Source organism: Schistocerca serialis, chromosome 12 (assembly GCF_023864345.2).
Source record: "Schistocerca serialis cubense isolate TAMUIC-IGC-003099 chromosome 12, iqSchSeri2.2, whole genome shotgun sequence".
NCBI classification, from domain to species: domain Eukaryota; kingdom Metazoa; phylum Arthropoda; class Insecta; order Orthoptera; family Acrididae; genus Schistocerca; species Schistocerca serialis.
The window spans coordinates 104776414-104798867 of NC_064649.1; the positions used below are offsets into that span (position 1 = coordinate 104776414).

General features: G+C 40.1%; 1 protein-coding gene across 1 annotated transcript in view; it reads right to left on the minus strand.

Moving 5' to 3' along the window:
• Nucleotides 1-222: 222 nt before the first annotated feature.
• LOC126428238 (thioredoxin domain-containing protein) overlaps nt 223-22454 on the minus strand; it is a 45543-nt gene continuing 23311 nt past the window's right edge. Inside the window, exons 4-6 of the mRNA XM_050090153.1 lie at nt 17893-18045; nt 10341-10466; nt 223-1778 (exon numbers count right to left, since the gene is read on the minus strand). Of these exons, the coding sequence (XP_049946110.1) occupies nt 1619-1778; nt 10341-10466; nt 17893-18045 (439 nt within the window). The 3' untranslated portion in view covers nt 223-1618. The remainder of the gene's footprint in view (nt 1779-10340; nt 10467-17892; nt 18046-22454) is intronic.

The window sequence follows — 22454 nt, forward strand, 5'->3', positions numbered from 1 at the left end:
TGGTGACAGGTTCCTTACATCAAGACATTCATAGTGTCATCCTTTACAACATTCCAAATTTTTAAAATGTAATTAGTTTTACTCATCAGCAATGCATAATTACAATTTATGAAAGTCGCATTTGCTGACATGAGAAACAAAATAAAAATATACACAACTCCACAAGGTTCGCATTTATTTTTGTTTAAAAAAAGGAAAGGACAGGGTCAATAACACTTACTGTGAAGTTAACATTCTTTTATTATGCAAATGTGAAAAAACTTATTAGACGTTCGGATGCCAATACTTTACATGATATGCACAAATCAACCTCAAAAATCCACATTTTACATCATTGTATACATTAAGTTCAAGACATTAGAGTAAAAATTATATTGAAAAAGGAATGTGAACATAAGTTTCTCATTATAGAGCATTCCATCACAATACTTCTGATTTATTTCACAAAAAATAGCTTTCCAAATGGTACTGTAAAGCTTCCATTAAATATAATCTGCTAACACTTGTCAATTGTTTGCACAACCATACACACTTTTTAGTTACCTCCCAAGACAAAAGGATATAAATTGGTGAGAAAGAAATACACATTATATTACAGCAACTTTATAGAATTAAGGAAAATGCATTAAGTAGAGTAAAGCTACCATTTTTCTGGAAAAACGGACCATTGGAAGCACTCGGCAACAGAGCAATGAGATTCTACATCTTGACTCGTGAAAAAGCTTGCTCATTACCTTTCAGTTCACTCAATTATTGGTCACTAGGTTACAAAATTAGTCAGTATGTACAATGGCAAGATCGTCTTGCCATGTTACAGCAATGCTCCTTCCAACCTCAAGCAACAGTAAATGCAGTGCCTCATTTTACACATGGAAGAGGGCTCGAAAACTCGGCCAAAGAGTAATCTGAGACACACAATTCAATACTAAATTTGAACTGAAAGAACCCAATTAGGAGCCTCGACATCCAAATTAAGTAAAACTCTTTCTCCGACAAATTTCAGCAAAATGTGACCGGCAAAAGTCAGATAGACCAACAGCAGAGGATCTGGAAGCAAATGTGTTCGCATCTGGAAAGGCAATATACTATTCTGTAGTAATTATGTCCACATAGGGCAAATTGTTCCAGTCTTTTCGTCTGTAAAGAGAGAGCCATTTTATACCCCTCTGGTGGACAACTGATAAGCTCTTGCTCTAGTTTTGCAGTTCATTTGAGAAAGTATTTTTTTATTTGTATTTTGATAATAGAATCAGCAGTATTGTAACAGTTTTGTTATTCTTATACCACTATATCATCTGACTGAACTAAGTACAATGTTAACAAACAAAAAATTATGAATATTGGAAAAGGCTGTAATTTTTGGACAGTTTTAATTGGAAGCATATATGATGATGTAATAATACTGCTGATTCTATTTTTTCAAAAAGATTATGAAAACAGAATAACTGTAATGGATAGTAACAATTCATACTACCAGATGCAGTAGACTTGTTTCTCTTCCGTGCGACAGCTGCCGGATGTCTACTGTTATCGAGGTCACAGCTTGGCAAAATTCGCCACTGGCACACAATGTCCAGACAGTCACAGGAAGACACAGAACACAGTTCAATGTCTAAAATTACTTCTTCTTCTTTGTGGGTGCCGCTTTAGCCGAGCGCGCTCGCCGGCAGGAAATGAGGAACACGAGGATCGTGCCGATGACACTGACACCCAAGCCCGCTTGCCAGTAAAGAGGATTCTCACGAAAAACTATTGCTATCCTTTCGACAAGATCATCGCTGAAACAGAAGAAAAGCATGCCCACATTATGACAGATTGTTTTTCTCCCACAAATACTGAATCTATTGAAGATGTGACTACAAATGGTCAAAAGCACTGCCTAACCTCCAGTTACTGGCTGCAGATTTCTTTACAGAAGTGCACTAGCATGTTAAAACTCATTAGTAGAAAATGGAGTAAAATAGGCATTGAGTGGCAGCAGGTTAAGACAAAGATGTAACACAGAAATAAATGTGCCTAAGGCACTGAATATACATGTCCTGCATCTGCAAACTTGGTTACAGGTAACAGTATACTCATGTCTGAAAAGGACAAGGATGACTATTATTGTCATTATTCTTGTCACCATCATCGTCATTATCATCATCATCATTATTATTATTATTTTTATTTTTGCCTTCAGTGTTTAAAACCTAAGTTGTTAGTGTCAACATTACTTTTACTGTGTGACATCTACAGTTACCACATCATACATGGACTTTATAGGGTTATATTTTCTCAAGGGAAGAGAAAAGAGCATCAGTGTGGGAAAATGAATGATGTAAATTTCCTTTGATTCAAGTAGTTCCAAAGCCACAACATACATTATAGAGGATGTATCACAATTAATAGTGAAAAGTGACAGTGGTGAATGTATATGATAATACAGGGTGACACACGGGAGATGGGCGGTTTTTAATGAAATAATACTCAGCCAACTTTAAAATCAATGCATGTTTATTTACAGAAAATCAAAGCTCTTTATTTGTCATTTTAGTTAACAAAGTTATTTGTGAAAAATAATGTTGTCCAGGTGGTGTCCATCATTTCGAATACAGGACTCAAGTCTCTTCTCAAAATCCTCCCTCACACGGACTAAAATCTCTGCAGGGATGGCAGCAATTTCTTGAATGATTGCATTCTTCAACTCGTCCAAATTTCATGGTTTGTGGTTATAGACACAGTTCTTAAGGTACCTCCACAGAAAAAAGTCACATACTGACAAGTCGGGAGACCTGGGAGGCCAAGGAACATTGCCAAAACATGAGATAATCCGGCCAGGAAACACACGTCCAAGAACTGTCATTGAAGTGTTTGCGGTGTGCGATGTTGCCTCGTCCTGCTGGAATCAAGCGCGTTTTAAAGGGATTTGTCTTCTTCTTAGTTCTGGTTTCAAGAATGTTTCAAGCATACGAATGTAACAAACTGAATTAACAATAACTGTGGCCTGTTCTCTTCAAAAAAATAAGGTCCAATAATGCCTACAGAACCAAGAGCACACCAGATTGTTACTTTTTCTGAGTGTAGAGGATGCTGGTGGATAAGATGTGGATGCTCTGGAGCCCAGTAATGTAGGTTTTGCTTATTCACGGTTCCGTTTAAATGAAAATGAGCTCCATCACTCATCAATAAAATTTCATTTTCATTCGATCCCAAAATCACTTGCATTCTGTAAGCGAAGTCTTTTCGTATAGCAAAATCAGTTTCCTTAAGTTGTTGGACAATGAGCATTTTGTAGGGATGGAATTTTAATTCTTTATGCAAAATTTGTCTAACCGATTCACGATTGATTCGTAACTCACTAGCATGACGTCTAGCTGACCGTCCGGGGCTTCTGACTGCCGCTTGCCTTACCCTTTCAACATTTTCTGGTGTCGTTACTTTGCGTCTCGGGCCGGGATGCTTCTTATCCAGTATGTTTCCAGTTGATCTCAAGTTTTCCACCCATCTGAGGATTGTGTTACGGCTCGGAAGAGCTCCATGTCGACCAACATTAAACCACACACGAAACAATCGCTGCGTAGCGATAATAGACTCACTACTTTTCACGAAATTGTCATGAACAAACACTAGACATTGCAATTCCCACTGCTCCATAGTAACTGAGTAGATGAAATGGCGTGTTGTGTGGATCAGAACTATCCCACCACGACAACCTCCCACCACCGCGTCCTCAGTACTACGCTGTTCAAAACCGTCCATCTCCTGTGTGTCAACCTGTAGTTTACTGGTATGTTATCATATACTTCCAGCCATGTCGGTATTCACTATTAACCCTTTTGCGGCCACAGGTGAAAATGCACTCAGTGAAGATGGCTGGTACGCTCAAAGTTCACCTGAAGGAACACGGTATTAAGAGTTCTGTGTCGTGAGAACGAGAGTGACAAAAATTTACAAGAGATCGAAGAAGGTGTACGGGGATCACACTACAGTCATTGTGCGAGCAGATTATCTGGTAAAAGTGGGCACGCCAATACTCGGGACCTCACGCACAGAGGCAGTCCCAGCACTGCACTGACTCGTGACAACGTGCAGCGTACTCATGTTCTGCTTTTGGCTGACAAACCAATAAAAGTGAACGAACTGTCAATCGGAGTGGGAGTCGGAGGAGGGAATGTGAGCAGAGCATCGAGACTGTTTACATCGAAAAATGTATGCACCTAGTGGATTCCGAGAACACTGGTAGATGCCCACAAAGAAACGCGGAAGAGAGTGCGCAGTAAACGTCTCGAACAGTACAAGAATTCTAGGGATGAATTCTAGGGACGACTTCCTTGGATCGAGCCCATTTCTTCAGTAAATGGAAAGAACCACTTCACAGAACTAAATTTGAGGATAACAACTCCCTTGTGAAGGCTGCTGAACAGTGGCTCAATCGTGCCAGTACTAGCTTCTGCTGGGTGGGTATACAGACCTCAGTCCCACAGTGGCTTAAAGCAATTGAGAGAGACAGAGATTATGCTGAAAAATGACATTTTGTCTCTCAATAATTTATTGACAGACTGTACAAATATGAGGTGTGTGGAAAACAAATAGGATGTTTATCAAGCCATTTTGCATTTCTTTCCATGTGACACTCATAATTTTCAACATCCTTCTACAGAACCAAATCTCACATGCTTCGATTCTCTTCTCTGCCCATTGCCCTACAGTCTGCGATTTACTACCGTACAATGCTGTGCCCCGCACATACATTCTCGGTAATTTCTTCCTCAAATTGAGCCTGATATATGATACTAGCAGATTTCTTTTGGCCTGGAATACCCTCTTTCCTGCACTAGTTTGATTTTGATTTCATCCTGGCTTCATCTACCATGTGTTGTTTCACTTCCAAGGTAGTAGAAATCTCACACTGTCTACTGCACAGTCTGCAATTTTGATGTTAAGCTTCTCGCTATCCTCATTTCTGTTTCGTCTCATTAGCTTTGTCTTTTTCTGGTTTACTTTCAATCTATATTTTGTATTCATTATGCTGTTCATTCCATTCAACAAATCCTGTAATTTTTCTTCACATTCACTGAGGATAGCAATTTCATCAGTAAATATCATTGATATTGTTTCACACTGAGAATTAATCCCGCCCTTGAACTTTTATTTTTTTTTCTGTCATTGCTACTTCGATTTATAGATTGACTGACAGGAGTAAAAGACTGCATCCATGTCTTACACCCTTTTTAAACTGAAAAATTAATTCTTGCTCTTCCAATCCTATTGTTCTCTGCTGGTTCTTGTACATATAGTATATTGCTCAGCTTTTCCCATAGCTTGCTCCTATTTTTCTGAGAATTTCAAACATCTTGCACCACTTTCTATTATCGAACATTTTTTCTAGGTCAACAATCCTATAAGTGTGTCTTCATTTTTCTCAAATCTTTATTCCTTTTGTCAAACACAATGTCAAAACTGCCACTCAGGTACCTATCCTTATGCTACAGCCAAACTTTCATATCAGAAATCTTCAATTTTCTTTTTCATTTCTCTTTATTTTATTCTTGTCAGTAACTTGAAAGCATGGCAGTTCTTAGCATTCATAGTCTGAGGCAAATGGCTAACAGTGGAGGTCCATAAGATCTCACTCTATTTAAAAAAAAAAAAAAAAAAAAAAAAAAAAAAAAGTGCTTTTAACAGAATACTTTAAATGCAACCATTTCATTCCTCCAGACATTTCTTCTTCACATTAAACCCCAGACTTGGTTCTTCCCAAAATCAAAATAGTTCACCTAAGTCACTCTGTCACTACACCCACCCACACAGTTTGACGGGATACACAAATGTACACGGCTAGGAGAAAAGTACTTACAGATATGAAAAAAAAAGAAAACATAGATTTTTTTCTTTAACAATCACACAATCAAGGCTTCCACGACCAGATGCCATAGTTACTGATCAAGTCTTCCGGGCTGTATGCCATGGTTGACGAAAATGTTTCTTCTTTCTTTGCCATAAATATTACAGTAAAACTGTGAAACAGAGAAGGGTGCATAAGACATGCTTGTTTAAATTTTCCCTCTGCTTATTCATAAATGAGATGGTAAAATGGGAGAACTTAGTTTTTTCTGTTGCTTGGAGTACAACAGTTGGCCAAATATTTATGCAGAAAAAGTAACAGTTCTTTGCAGTCACATCCATCAGTGATAATCTATTGCAGCCCTAACATAGTATTTGTTTCCTCGCAATGTAACATACCAAAACATATGCTAGAATAAGACTGATTTAACACAATGGACCGATAAAGCTATTACTTTACAGTTCAGTAATGTGTCACTGTCAGACAAGCTATCTTCGATTACAACAATCACAGACTTTCGGGATCTGCCTACGTTTCCACATTTAGTATTCGGAGTCGAATACTGTATTAGTCCATATGTAGAAGCAAAGATGAAATGTGCCTCTGATATTATTTCCCTACCTGTTACCTACGAAAGGCACCCTACACATTATTGCCAGTTAAAGCCACCAGATACAGTTTTTCCAACTGTGTACAACGAAGTTACAACACTGAATGAGGTAAAATTTTGTGAGATAAAACCAGATTCATTAAATGAATTACTGGCGAGTTAGGAAGACATCTACTAGAAGCTAGCTCTCATATTATTAAGTAAATTGTTTGATGTTAAATTTAACCAAGGAAAATTAGTAACCATTAAATGCTTCCGCCATATGTCAAATATTAGTGCTTTTTATGTGTTGCAGTCCCCAAACATTAATGTTTTATTAACATATTTAAGAGGGGAAGGCAACTGCCGCACTACCTGCTGGTGCATACTGGAACTAAGGGTACATTTGCACGCTGTGGACCTCGCGGCAGCAGAGGAGCAAAAGGAAGGCAGTTGCCACTGAGCACAAGGGTGACAGAAGACAGACGCCAGCTGCCCTGGAAATAAGCAACCGGCAAGTACGAGCTCACAATGAAAAATAGCGGCTACAGGTGTATCGAAGTATGTAGCCTGGGGATACTTGGAGACCTTTTTTTTTTTTTTTTTTTGCTCAGCATCTAAGGTGCCCAGGAGGTAAGTCAGGTAAACATTTGTATGTTTACACTTCATTAGGCTTATTTCAATATACTCACAGAAAGGTGTTCCTTTTTCTGTTTCATATAGATTTTACAAATTCTTGGCAAAACAATATCTTCCTCAACCGACAGGGAGCCCCGTAGTTGCAGTTGCTGCAATGTGACCATGAGAAGACGGCAACTGCACTGTCGAGAGCCTCACTGCTGATTCTTTTCCTTCTTCTGCTTTCATATTAGGCCTGCTAGCAAACACTCGAGGCACAACGTTAGCTTTACGCTTTCTTCAATCGTACTCGATCTGATGACTATTTTCGTTCCTCTCTCCTGCGGTGTTTTTGGAACTGTTTTGTCTTCGAAGCCTTCCATTCTCTTAATTCTGTTTCTGTAAGAAGGGGGGAAGGGGGCGGGGGAGGGGGGAGGAGGGGGGGGGGGGAGGGGGAGAAGTAGCAGTTCAGTGTTTAACATCTCATTGACAATGAGATCATTATAGAGAGAGCACAAGCTCAGATTAGGGAAGGATTGAGAAGGCAGCCCTGCACTTTTGAAGCAACCTTCCCAGCATTTGCCTTAAGCAATTTATCAGGATGGCTGGACGCGTAGTTGAACTGTCGTTCTCCTGAATGTGATAATGACTGTGCTACCCAATCGGTTGTTTCTGTAAGAGGCAGTAAAATGGAAACAAGATGGACACAAAAAAGTAAGTGAACTGTTTATTTGAAAAGTAATTGCCATAACTGTTAATACATTTATCTCTCTGTGAGAGAAGACTGTCAGTGCCTTCACAGAAAATTTTTGTGGTTGCTTACAGATCCACAATTATATCCAGACTTGTGTCTCATCATACAAAGCGAATTTGTGGCCATGAATGTTTTTTTTGGGGGCTCCAAACCCGTGGAAATCACACACGAAGAGATCAGGACTGTACGGAGGATGTGTAAGGGCTTCCTGCAGTTAAAACAACAGGCACGATGACCTTTCTCTTTGACTGCAAAGGAGCATTGTGCACTGACTTTTTGGAACGTGGCACCACAATTAACACACAGCGGTACATGGAAACTTTGTAAAAACTGAAGCTCCCTATCAAGATCAAACACACAGGAATGTTGATTATGGCATAATGCTGTTGCAGAATAGTGCCAAACTGTATGTTGCCGAGGTTGTTTTGTCTACACTGTAGAAGTTATGCTGGAAAGCCCTTATGTGTAAGGGCTTCTGCAGGCAACAACACACATTTTCCTGTGAAGGCACTTACCCCCTTGGCTCACAGTGGAATAAATGTATAAACATCCTCCATACAGTCCCGGTCTCTCCCCATGCGAATTCTATATTTTTGGAGACTTGAAGATTTTTCCAGGAAGGCACTGACCATCGTGTCTTATTGTGGGATAAATGTACAAACAATTACAGTTTACTTACCTTTTTTGCACCTGTCCCTTTCTCATTTGATGGCAGGGGGGTAGGGGGGGAGGGGGGAGGGCACAGTAGGCATCAGTTGACCTGACCAATAAACCTCTATAAGCACACTTGTACAGTTGTAACTATTCTTTCGTAGTCAGCTTCACATGAGATATGATGCCGACATGATGCAGTGGCCAAACAGTCACCACATTTAACACATAGCAGCAATTTTCCTGTGGAAATTTGTCACTCTACCTATGTCTTTTGATAACAATTCCTCCCTGTCACAAGAACAACATAATGAGATCAATCTGCTGCAACATCTTCAATCAAATCACATATCTATTTTAACATTCTGCATGAACATATTTTGTTTACTAGGTGACAGTGTGGTTCTGTGTCAAAATGTTTCTAGAAGTGAAGAAACATGGCACCTACTGGAGGGTACCACATGGGTACCATCTCAGAAGCTGCAACAATGAAGACTCCATAAGCACAAGGGAGAGAAACGAGTTGCACTCTGATAATGCTTCCTTGACCATTTCAAAGACAGGTGTGCCAGACTCTACACGTTCTGTTTTCGGCATGACTGAAAAATAATAGAGAGAGAGAAACTTTCCAATCCAATAATAGGACCTTATGGGACGTGGGCTGCTCTGCAATCACCAATTTCCTTCATACTCATTGGATGTGAAGCTCAATGCCTGAACATCAGTTTACTTAAGCACTATGATACAATTCTTTAAAAAAAAATCACCTTTGAAGAATATGAGATTTCCGGGTGGTTGTAAGTACAAAACATTAGTAGATTTCTCTAAATGTAACATGCGTGTTTTGTGGAAGAGTGTGCAGACAGGGTTAAGTTGCCGTGGCAGGTATTTCGTTGGGGATGTGTGGAGTTTGTTCTCATGTAGGGCTGTTCATTGTGTTTGCCATTTTTTATGATCTTTTGTGCTCGTTTCATGTACAATGTGAAGATGTAATCATAAACTATGCTCAACATGATGTGATTGATTAAAAGAAAAAAAGAACGTAGTGTAGGGAGATTGTGATCATCAGGTCTGTGGTTTGAATCTCACTAGTATTTATCACCAAATGGAAATGTTAATTAACAAACAATGAAACTTTTTAAATAAAAATAACATCTTTCTATTTTTAATTACTAGCCATATGAAAATAAATCAAAATGAGTAATGAGCTTTCCTAAATGAAAAAAAATGCATGACTATAATAATAATCAATCCCTAGAAGTAAAAAGTACTTAATTTTGTATATGATGTTTCACACTTATGTATCAAATTTTAACTGCATTTTTGTGTGAAGAGCAATTAAAATAAAAACATGTTATTCTGATTAAAAATTATGATTCAACATATGTTAACATTTTCATTTGTAAACAAATACAAAATTAAAAAAATAAAAAAGCTATGTGAGTAGCGAGATTCAAACCACTGACTGCAATTACAATCTGATGAACTACAAATGAAATCATTTCAAAATTTTACAAATGTTTTAAAATTAACAGCACTCAAAAAATCTTATAATCTTCAGAGATGGTAAGTATAAAGCAAGTCTGAGAAGGCCATTATCAGATACCCTTGTCAGTTGCTTTTACAATCACGATTTCCCAGTGAAAATGATCCATATTTCAAATATAAATAATCACTTTTATTTCAGACTTTTATACTTCAACATTATGGCAATCCTGATATTTTAAAAAAACTTTGGATACGTAATAAGATGTTACATGGCCAAGTTACGGACCTTGGTGAGCAATGAAATAAAAACAAATACTTTTATGACGTAAGTGAACACACCACAATTTCCTCCCAGTTGTTGGTGTACCATAATTCTATGTACAACATATACCAGTCACACTTGGTGTACTTACAATGGACTCTTTGGTACTGGCACAGGCTCTGCAGCGACATTTTTGAACCAGTCTGAGGCGAACAGCACAAACGAGTCAATGTCATATTTGTGGATATTGTATCTGTACAGCCTTCCATGCCTGAACCTGGAATGGAATAAAGCAAAAATGACATACAATGCTCGTAAACAACAATATACTAAATTAAAAAAATAGCAAACCACATATCAACAGGAAACTGAACATTACTTTTTGCAGTTAGTTTTCCATCTTGGACACAAGATATCCACAACTGTTATTAGTACTTTGAATAAACAGTTTCAGAACAACACTTTTACAATGTTTCACCACCTATCCATGAGAAATTGCGTTCATGAAGCTCTTTTATGCCTAGGCTGGCATCACATTACTGGCCTTTACCAGTTGATTAGTGACAATTGGTTTATTCATCTTGTGACACTTACTTATCATATGATTAGGGTACAGGAGACACACAAAAATTTAGTATTATTAATCATTTATATAAAATTATAGCTAATGACATGGAGCAGTAATCCAAAATTAATGCTTTTTCCAGAAGAACTGTTATAATTACGTAATAAGGTTATTATTTTGTACATTGACCATGCTGTGAAAGGAAAACGAGCAGAAATATGGAAAAGGAATTAAAACTTGGAGAAAAATAATTTATAAAATGTGAGCTTTAATGACAAAACTGTAACTCTTTCAGATACAGCAAAGGACATGGAATATCAGGTGAACAGAATTGACAGTATTTTGAAAACAGGTTATAAGAGGAACATCGAGGGAAGTAAAAGAAGACTGATGGAATGCAGTCAAAATAGGTGATGCTCAGATCAGATGATGCTCAGAAGATTAGAATAGTAAGGACACTAAAAGTAGTAGACGAGTTTGCTATTTGGGCAGCAAAATAGCTGATCACGCCCAAAGCAGGGATAGTACAAAATGCAGACAGCTGTAGCAAGAAAAGCATTTCTGAAGAAAGAATGTGAATTAAAGTGTTAGAAAGTCATTTCTCAAAGTATTGTTATTATTATTCACGTTTGGGCCCTACTGGACCACGCGAAGTACAATCACGGGGCATTCAGTTATTTTCTTTTAGACTTTCTCTCTGCCCAAATTGTTTTCATTCTCTCGGAATGAGCTCTTTTCCTTTCATCAGACCATGTGGTTCCAGTTTTCTTTGGTTTTTCAGCTTGACCAACTACCCAGTCATGAATTTTTTGCCTAAATAATTTTCTGTCTTGAATTTCATCTTGTTTTATATCTGCCTCTTTCATGTCCTCTTTTATAGCAGCAATCCATTTTATTGTCTCAAATTTAGCTTTACTTCGATTTTCGTAGAATTCCACTACTTGTTTAGTTAGTCTGGTAGCATCCATTCTTTTAATATGCCCATAAAATTTTAATCTGCGTTTTTTCATATCCGAATATATGCTGGTGTATTGTTGAATTTCACTATTTGCTCTTAGCCTGTATGTTCCTTCTTCAGTATATTTTGGACCTAGAATTTTTCTGATTACTTTTCTTTCTCTTTTTTGGATTTCTTGAATGTCCTTTTTTCTGTTTAAAATTAGCGTTTCAGCCCCATAAAGGCATTCTGGTTTTATGACCGTGTTGTAATGTCTCAATTTAGAGTACCTCGAGAGACATTTTTTGTTGTAGATGTCTTTTGTAAGTCTAAAAGCTGTCTCCATCTTTTGACAACGAATTTCATTTCCAATTTTTTCTAGACCAGTCTCTGAGATTGTTTCACCTAAATATTTGAATTGCAAAACTCTTTTGATTTTTCCATACTTAGTTTCCAAAAGTTTGGGTGCCAGTTTGTTGCTAGTCATGTACTGTGTTTTTTCAAATGAGATTTGGAGACCTACTCTTTCTGCTGTTTCTTTAAGAATTTCTATTTGTTTCTGAGCAATTTGGATGTCCTGCGTTAGAATAACCAAGTCGTCTGCAAAGGCCAAACAGTCTATTCGAATATTTGTTCGTCCTAATTTCACTGGTTGGTCAATTTTGAACTCCAATTTTCGTTCACGCCACTCTTGTATTACTTTTTCTAGAACGCAGTTAAATAGCAACGGAGAGAGTCCATCACCTTGCCTCACGCCTGTTTTTATTTCAAAGGATTCTGAAATTTCTCCTCTGAACTTTACTTTTGATTTTGTACCAGTTAGCGTGTCTCTGATAATTGCCGTGGTTTTAGGATCCAGGCCTTGTTCTTTCACAATTTGGAAAAGAGATTCACGATCCACTGAGTCATAAGCCTTTCTAAAATCTACAAAGGTACAAACTAGTTTTTTATTGTAAATTTTTTGATGTCTGAGAATTAGTTTGAGGACTAAAATCTGTTCTGGGCAAGATCTATTTGGCCTGAAACCTGCTTGATATTCGCCAATTTTCCATTCAAGTTGTTGTTGTGCTCGGTTCAGAAGACATTGAGAGAGGATTTTGTATGTGACTGGAAGAAGAGAAATTCCTCTGTAATTATTAACATCAGTTTTGTCTCCCTTCTTATGAAGTGGGTGAATCAAGGCGGTTTTCCATTCATCAGGAATTTTTTCAGTTTGCCAAATGTTTTGCATGATTGAAGTAATTTCTTTAACGGTTTTTGGACCAGCTGCCTTTAAAAGTTCTGCAACAATTCCATCTTCACCAGATGCTTTGTTGTTTTTCAACCTATGAATTTCTTTAATGATTTCCTCTTCATTTGGTGCAAGTGAAACTGGATTGCATTGTTGGGAAATTTTTGGTGGAAATCTTTCTGTGGGCTCGGGGCAATTTAGAAGATTCTTAAAATATTTAGAAAGTTCTTTGCAATTTTCTTGGTTGTTAAGAGCCAACTGTCCATTTTCCTTCTTGAAGCAAAGATTCTGGGGTTGGTACCCCCTTAATTTTGGTTTTAAAAGTTTTATAAAAATTTCTGGTATTGTATTTCTGAAAATCTTCTTCAATTTCTAAGAGTTGACTATTCTCATATTGTCTTTTTGTTTGTCTAATTAGTTTTGAAGTGTCTTTTCTAGTTGTCAGGAATGTATCATATGTGTCTTCTGTCTTGTTGCTATTCCATGCTTTAAATGTCTCTTGTCTGGCTTTGATTGCATGATCACAGTTTTCATTCCACCAAGCATGTTTCTTGTGTTTTCGTAAAGGAATTTGATCTTGAGCTGTTTTGATAATCTTGTGTTTGAGTTGTTCCCAACTTTGTGCACTTGTTTTGTCAAATTCGTCTGCTAATAATGATGGTTGGATTTTACTGGTGTCAAATTTGGGGATTAATGGTGTCCTTTTGTTGAAATTTTGGGGTTTTAGCTTCAGTTTCACACGGGTTAAGTAATGGTCTGAGTCAATATTGGCGCCTTTACGAACTTGAACATTTAAAATTTCTTTGTGACATGGATACGAGATTGCAATATGGTCAATTTGGAATTCACCTATGTCCTTGTTAGGTGATCGCCATGTCTTTTGTTTTGAAGGTTTTTTCTTAAAATGACTTGACATAATTTTGAGATTGAAATTTCTGCAAAATTCTACCAGCCTCTTTCCATTTTGATTGGTCCATTTATGTGCAGGGAATTCACCGACCGTTTTTCTAAATTTTCTCTCTTTCCCTAACTGTGCATTAAAATTTTCTAGAATACTGCTGTGCAGTGTATTGTAATGTATGTTAACCGGGAGCGAGAAATGACGGAGAGGCTCCGTCCCCGCCGCAGCCGCAGTGGTCCACAACCCCACGACGACTACCGCAGTCCACTTCACCCCTCCGCCGCCCCACACCGAACCACTCTTTCAGGGTTACTGTGTGGTTCGGCCCCCGGTGGACACCTCACCCCCCCACCCCACCCCCTAGGGAACGTCTCACACCAAGTGAGTGTAGCCTCTATGATTGCATGGTAGAGTGCTGGTGTACACGTACGTGGAGAACTTGTTCGCACAGCAATCGCCGACATAGTGTAGCTGAGGCAGAATAAGGGGAACCAGCCTGCTTTCACCGAGGCAGATGGGACACCGCCTGAAAACCATCTACAGACTGGCTGGTTCACTGGACCTTGACACAAGTCCACCGGGCAGATTCGCGCCGGGGACCAGGCGCTCCTTCCCAATCCGGAAAGCCATGTGTTAGACCGCACGGCTAACCAGGCGGGCTTTCTGAAGGTACTTGTCTGGAATATACTCTAATATGAAGTGAAACATGGACAATAAAGAGTTCAGACCAGAAGAGAATAGAAGATTTTGAATTGTAATGCTACAGAAGAATAGGAAAGATCACATGGGTGGATCCGATCGCTAATGAGGAGGAACAGATCCGATTTGGGGGGGGGGGGGGGGGGGGAGATTATGATATACCCTGACTAAATGAGGTATCAAGCAATTTTCAGTTTGGTAATGGAGGTGTGTGGGATAAAAACTGTACTGTGAGCAAGATGGTTCAACAGATGTGGGTTGCAGTAATTCTGCATCTACACCTACATGGATACTCCTCAAATCACATTTAAGTGCCAGGCAGGGGGTTCACCAAACCACCTTCACAATAATTTCCTATTATTCCAATCACATACAGCGCATGGAAAAAATGAACACCTATGTCTTTTGGTGCAAGCTCTGACTTCCCTTATTTTATTACGGTGATCATTTCTCCCTAAGTTGGTTGGCGTCAACAAAATATTTTTACATTCGGAGGACAAAGTTGGTGATTGAAATTTGAAATTTCGTGAGAAGATTCCACCACAATAAAAATGCCTTTCTTTTAATGATGTCCACCCAAATCTTATCATTTCAGTCACACTCTCTCCCCTATTTTGCAATAATACAAAACGTGCAGCCCTTCTTTGAACTTGCTCAACGTTCTCCATCAATCCTGTCAGGTAAGGATCCAACACTGCACAGCAGTATTCTAGAAAAGGACAGACAAGTGTAGTGTAGGCAGTTTCTTTAGTACATCTGTTACATTTTTAAGTGTCCTGCCAATAAAACACAGTCTTTGGTTAGCCTTCCCCACAACATTTTCTGAGTTTTCCTTCCAATTTAAGTTGTTTGTAATTGTAATTCCTAGGTATTTAGCTGAATTTATGGCCTTTACATTTGACTGACTTATTGTGTACCTGAAGTTTAATGAACTCGTTTTAGCACTAATATGGATGACCTCACAGTTTTCGTTATTTAGAGTCAATTGCCAATTTTCACATCTTACATGTATCTTTTCTAAATCATTTTGCAATTTGTTCTGATCTACTGATAACTTCACTAGTCAATAAACGACAGCGTCATCTGCAAACAATTTAAGACGGCTGCTCAGATTGTCTCCAAAATCGTTATTATAGATAAGGAACAGCAAAGGACTTATAACACTATACTGGAGAATACAAGAAATCACTTCTGTGTTACTCAATGACTTTCTGTCATTTAATACGAAGTGTGACCTCTCTGACAGGAAATCACGGGTCCGGTAACATGTCTGAGATGATATTCCATTAAGCACGCAATTTCACTACAAGCCATTTGTGTGGTACAGTGTCTTCTTTGGTGGAGGACTTTCAGAAGGCTGTGTTGAGTAACTCTCCTTTGGTACACTGTTAGCGATAGTATTGCCATTGTTATTGTGCAGAGAAGGTGTTGATTGTGTCATGCCGCTAGTGTGCTTCACATATGACCAGAATCTCTTTGGATTTTCTGCCAGTATCGAGACAAAACCACACAGAAATCAGGCATTCAGAAGCTATAGTAGAGTGAAGAGCAGCATCAAACCTGTCTTTGGACTGAAGATCACAGCATTCTCTATAAGACTAATAATCAATGACACATTGTTTAAATTAGCAGTTTTCCTTTCATGAACTCTTTCACCCACCTGTAATTTGTGTTCCTGAGTATCGTGTAATTTTGTCTTGAGCAAGCCTTGCGTCGTGATGAATGTTGTCCTTTAGTCTGTTGAATTTAGTTTTAGGAGTTTTAGGATATCCATGATTTATTACCGATTCAAAATAAGTGTGGTATGCGATTTTCTGTGCATCCAGGTTGGTCTGACTACAGGCTGTTTATTTTCAGTGCTATACATGAAAAGAACTCTTTTTTCCCAAGTACACTGCTCTACTATGCTCTGCAATTGTCATTTAATTCTGTAATTTTTATCTTGATGCCTTTCCTGTACCACCATTGTGTTTATAATTTTGTTCCAGGTCTGAGAGTAGATCAGTAACAGCTGAAACCAGCAATTTCATTACTGATTATCCAAAATTGTAATTATGATAAAGTTTTCCTAACAAACAAATCTCTCGGGCACCATTAATGACAGAAATGTTATTTTGTTCGCCAAAAATTGTTCATAATGTGGGATAATGCCTTCCCACCAGCAATACTTTTGTGGTTGTTCAGTGACACTTGCTGAGCAGTTTGGTGAAAGAAACCCACAACCTCTGGCAGCTCGGTTGGTTGATCTGGGGGGGGGGGGGGGGGGGGGGGGGGACCAAACAAAGAGGTCACCAGTCCCATCAGATTACGGAAAGATGGGAAAGGAAATCAGCCGTTCCCTATTAAGGAACCATACAAGGGTAGCCTGAAGTGATTTAGGAAAACACTGTAAACCTACATTAGGATGGGTGGAAGCAGGATTAAACCATCGTTCTCTCTTATGCGAGTCCAATGTGCTAACCACTGCGCTACCTCTATCAGTCCTGTGGTGGCTCGTTACAGAGTACTAGTGTAATGACGACTTATTCATTCATTATCCAAATTGCCTTTGTGTGTGTTAAAATACCTTCACAACAGTGCAAAAGCCTGTAATATTTAATTATGAAAATTTACAATGCAAAACATAATATTGCAACAACCCTCAGACATATGTGAAAGTACTGTGATGCAGTTTCACTGCAGTCAACAAACCTGTACACAAGCTGTCATCAGCCAACTCTTTATCACTAAACCTACCCAACAAGAAAGCAATGCTGAGCGTAAGTTTGAGGTGAAGTGTAAAGTCGGCACAGTGTGCACCATGAGTGAATGGATGAAGTTTATGTCTGCACAAGACACACAGAATGTGTGTGTGTGTGTGTGTGTATTTCTGAGGGATCAATTTGCTTAGGTCATCAGTCCCTAGACTTACACACTACTTAAACTAACTTATGCTAAGAACAACATGCACACTCATGCTCAAGGGGAGGGGCCACGCAGTTAGTGACATCGCACCTCTAACGGCGCGGCCACAGAGAATATATCGTTGACATTTGCACTATTGTGCAGATATTTTCTATGCAAATGCAGATACAGAGGTAAAAGGGGGGGGGGGGGGAGGAGGAGGGAGAGGGGACAAGAAATTGAACCAAATGCAATTACTATGTAATGAACTACCACGGACTCTTAGTCCCTGGCAGCAAACTGCTCAGAAAAGTCTTTGAACAGGCTCTGAAGTTTTGTCTCTGCAGTTTGGGTCCACACTTTAATTTATGTTTATTGTTCATCACAGTATTTTCATAATGGCAACAAGAATATCTGTAGTCTGAATTATGAGCATTTTCAAATTATTACTGGAGTGTTCAGTAGCAAAGAGGAATCTCGTACTTACAGTATGAAAGTAGGCGCCCGCGACACTGAGAACCGCCTCGCAGTTGCCGAGTTAACGTCGACACGAGCCACGTTGACGCGGCCACGTAGCTTGGCACCGACAGCTTCCCAGCGAGCCATGAGGCGCCCGCACTCTGCACAGTCCGTCCCCTCACTGTGAGCAGGCGAGGACACAATTTGAAATGTTGCAATCCGATATGCCTGGTTTTTTAAACAGGTACCAACAATGACACTCTATTTTATGCAATTTCATAAAAAATTTTGCAGGGTGACAATTACTGAAATGGTTCAAATGGCTCTGAGCACTATGGGACTTGGCATCTGAGATCATCAGTCCCCTAGACTTAGAACTACTTAAACCTAACTAACCTAAGGACCTCACATACATCCATGCCCGAGGCAGGATTCGAACCTGCGACTGTAGCAGTCCTGCGGTTCTGGACTGAAGCGTCTAGAACCACTCGGCCACCGCAGCCGGCACAATTACAGAACTAAATGAAATAAAATCATCATAACTTCTCAATAGTTTGTGTTAGGGCAGTCAAACTGCACAGTTAACTGTGGAGCACGACGGGAATTAGTATGCACATGCGCCTTGTTATTGTCGGCCATTTGCACGTGAAAACGCCACGATACAGTGTGCCTGAGTGCATAGCACTTGTGAAGGCCTACTATGCGAGCAATAACATTCCAACTGCAGCTCAAAGGAAGTTTGTGTCCAAGTTCAAGCTGAAGTGTTGTAACAATCAAGAATTTGATTTGCACATCTGAGAGAACAGGTACAGGTACTGTTTGTGATGACAGTATTGGCAACGCCAGTTGTCCAAAAAGGGTGAAAATGCCTGAAAACATTGAGAAGACACACACTGTGTTTCAAACCAGCCCCAGGAAATCAATCACACGAGCTGCACGACAGGTGGGAATCAGCCAGGAGACACTCTGACAAATTGTTGTTGAAGACCTGCATCTCTTCCCACACAAAACTCAAACTCATCAGCCAATAAGCCCCAGGGGCATGGAATAGCACTTGTGTCTCACCAAAACTATTGTGCACAAGATTGATGAACAGGACTTTGTTGTGATTATAGTTTGGTTTAGCTATGAAGCACACTTTCATTTGGACAGATTCGTCAATAAGCAAAATTGGCACATTTTGGGGACTGAGAATTCACATTTCATGATCGAGAAGTCTCTCCACAATCAACAGTTTGACTATGTGGTGTGCAATGTCGAGTCACAGAATAATCGGTGGGATATTATTCGATGGCACGGTGTCTACCAAATGGTAAGAGAAGGTTTTGGAAGATGATTTCATCCCCATCATCCAAAGTGACCCTGGTTTTGACAAGATGTGGTTCATGCAAGACAGAGCCCAACCCCATCGAAGCAGGAGAGTGAGTCCTGGAGGAGTACTTTTGGGACCACATTCTGGCTCTGGAGTACCCAGAGGCCATTGGCACGAGCCTCGATTGGCTATCACATTCTCCGGATCTGAACAAATGTGACTGTTTTTTGTGGGGCTATATTAAAGATGATGTGTACAGTAATAACACTAAAACCATTGCTGAACTGAAAACAGCTGTTCAGGACGGGCAGAATTTCGCTATTCGTCTGCGTCACATCATCGCCAACGGTGGCAAGCATATTGAACATGCTGTAAACTAATTCCGAATATCTGGAGTAATGTTTACATGTCGAATAAAGTGTGTTCACGCTGTTAGTTCATAACGAATTTAAGTTTTTTTCATATAATTCAATAAATGTCACCCTGTATATTCACAGTAAATGTTTTCCACTAATTGTAGCCTCCAGAACAATTTCTTGAGAAGAAGTGAAAGGGTAGTGTAAGTATTAAACACACAAAGGAAAAGTAATCTTTCCTCAAGACAAGGGGTCATCCAATATCAAATATTTTCACCGTAAAGGGGAAAGAACTTCTGAAATTGTACACTGCATGCAGAGCATAGTGTGGAAATAGTGTTGCCAATGTGGAGATTGGAGAAGAAACTAGAACAAACTGAACTGTGGTGCCTGGTACTATAAAAGTATGTTGCTAATCAGGTGGACACCAATTCAGCCCAATGCCAAAAGGACTCAGGGGCGGCCTCTGCAACCAAGCAACAGGAAACTTTAGTGTTCACAACACTGTCTTAGCGTATCCTAAGCATTCAACAGCTTCCACACAGTTGCCTTTTCCTGGAGAGCATAAGAAAATATGAATCTAAATTGGATTTCCTCTTCAAATTGTATTCTACTTCAAGAAAAGTCTCCATAATACACCTAATTTGCAACCATTCAATAATTCAATAATTAACAACCTCTCCCAACCACCACCACCACCACCACCACCACCACCACCACCACCACCACCACCACAACCACAACCACAAAATGATGAGTTTTACAGATAAATCTATGATATATAACTGTATTTGAAAAATAGAAGAGAAACCACATCAGCTGAATGTCTCCAACCTGTTTATGACTGGGCATCCAAGAAGGGCTTAAACCGAACTTTACAACCTCACAAGCAGTCCTCATAGCTAATCACCGATTCATCGGCACTTAATTTTGTGAATCTCTTTCACAACATTATTCCAAATAATATACATACTTGATTACCGCTTCCTACTCAATAAGAGAGGTTAATGTAATACTGGACGAATGCTTAAACTGGAGGAAAAATACTTTTTTTTTTTTTTTTTGGGCGCAAAACTTCTATGGTCATTAGCGCCCAGCCCGTGACGTAGAACAGGAAAAAAAACGAAATTTAAAATCAGCAGCAATGGGAACAAAGTCATAAAATTTGAGAAACTAAAGGCAGAAGGAATGCTTAAAAATCCACTATAGAAAGGGGTTGGTTGTCCCCAAAAAAATATCAAATGACTGACGTCATTTCACTGTCACTAATAAACTGTAGAACGCGGTCAGCTGAGCGCGTGTCATCTGCTAAAATCGACGATAGATCAGGCGATAGCTGTAGACGGGAGCGTAACGGATTAAAATAGGGGCATTCAATTAAAAGGTGTCTGACCGTCCACAGCTGAGAGCAGTGGGGACAGAGTGGGGGAGGATCACCGCTTAAAAGATGTCGATGGCTAAAAAGACAGTGCCCTATCCGGAGTCTAGCTAAAATTACCTCCTCCTGACGACGCGTTCGGGAGGAAGAGGTCCAAGCGCAAGGAAGGGCTTTCACTTCCCGCAATTTATTATGGGGAAGTGTTGACCAATGCGCATGCCATAAATGAGCAACTTGGCGACATAAACCGCTCCGTAGATCGGTAAATGGAAGAGACTGAATAGCTGGCCGAGGAAGAGAGACTGCAGCCTTGGCTGCTATATCGGCCGCCTCATTCCCACAGATACCAGCGTGTCCCGGGAGCCAGAGGAACGCCACTGAGATGCCCCCCAGGTGGAGCAAGCGCAGACAGTCCTGAATCCGGTGGACCAGAGGGTGCACAGGGTAAAGAGCTTGGAGACTTAGGAGAGAGCTGAGAGAATCTGAGCAGATTATGTACTGTATCCGCTGATGGCGGCGGATGTAGTGGACAGCCTGGAGAACAGCGTAAAGCTCCGCAGTATAAACCGAACACTGGTTGGGAAGCCGAAAGTGATTTGGGGTGTTGCCAACAATATAGGCACTCCCTACACCTAACGATGTTTTCAAGCCGTCGGTGTAAATAAATGTGGCTTCCGTCATTTGTGCACATAGAGCAGCAAATGCCCGACGGTAGACAAATGTAGGGGTACTATCCTTGGGAAATTTACATAGGTCTCTGAGCAAGTCGATCCGGGGACGGAGCCAAGGCGGTGCTGTACCCCAAGTTGTCAAGAAGGTTTTAGGAAAGCGGAAGGAGAGAGAATGGAGCAGTTGACGGAAGCGGACTCCCGGGGGTAGTAGGGAGGAGGAGCGGCCTGCATACCCGACATCAAAGGAGGCGTCGAAAAAAAGGTCATGGGCTGGATTAGCAGGCATGGAAGACAGATGGCTAGCATAACGACTCAGAAGGACTGCCCGCCGATTGGACAGCGGAGGTTCAGCAGTCTCAGCATAAAGGCTTTCCACAGGGCTGGTGTAAAAAGCTCCAGACACTAAACGTAATCCACGGTGGTGGATAGAGTCGAGACGCCGAAGAATAGACGGCCGAGCAGAGGAGTAGACTATGCTTCCATAATCCAATTTCAAGCGCACTAAGGTGCGATAGAGGCGGAGAAGGACCACTCGGTCCGCTCCCCAGGAGGTACCATTCAGGACACGGAGGGTGTTAAGGGAACGCAGACAGTGAGCCAAAAGATAGGAAACGTGGGAGGACCAGCACAGTTTTCTGTCAAACATAAGACCCAAGAATTTAGCAACGTCGGAAAACGGAAGGTTGACAGGACCTAGATGTAAGGAGGGCGGAAGAAACTCCTTACGTCGCCAAAAATTAACACAAACGGTCTTACTGGGTGAGAAACGGAAGCCGGTTTCGATGCTCCACGAGTGGAGGCGATCGAGACATCCTTGAAGACGTCTTTCAAGCAGGCTGGTCCGTTGAGAGCTGTAGTAGATCGCAAAATCGT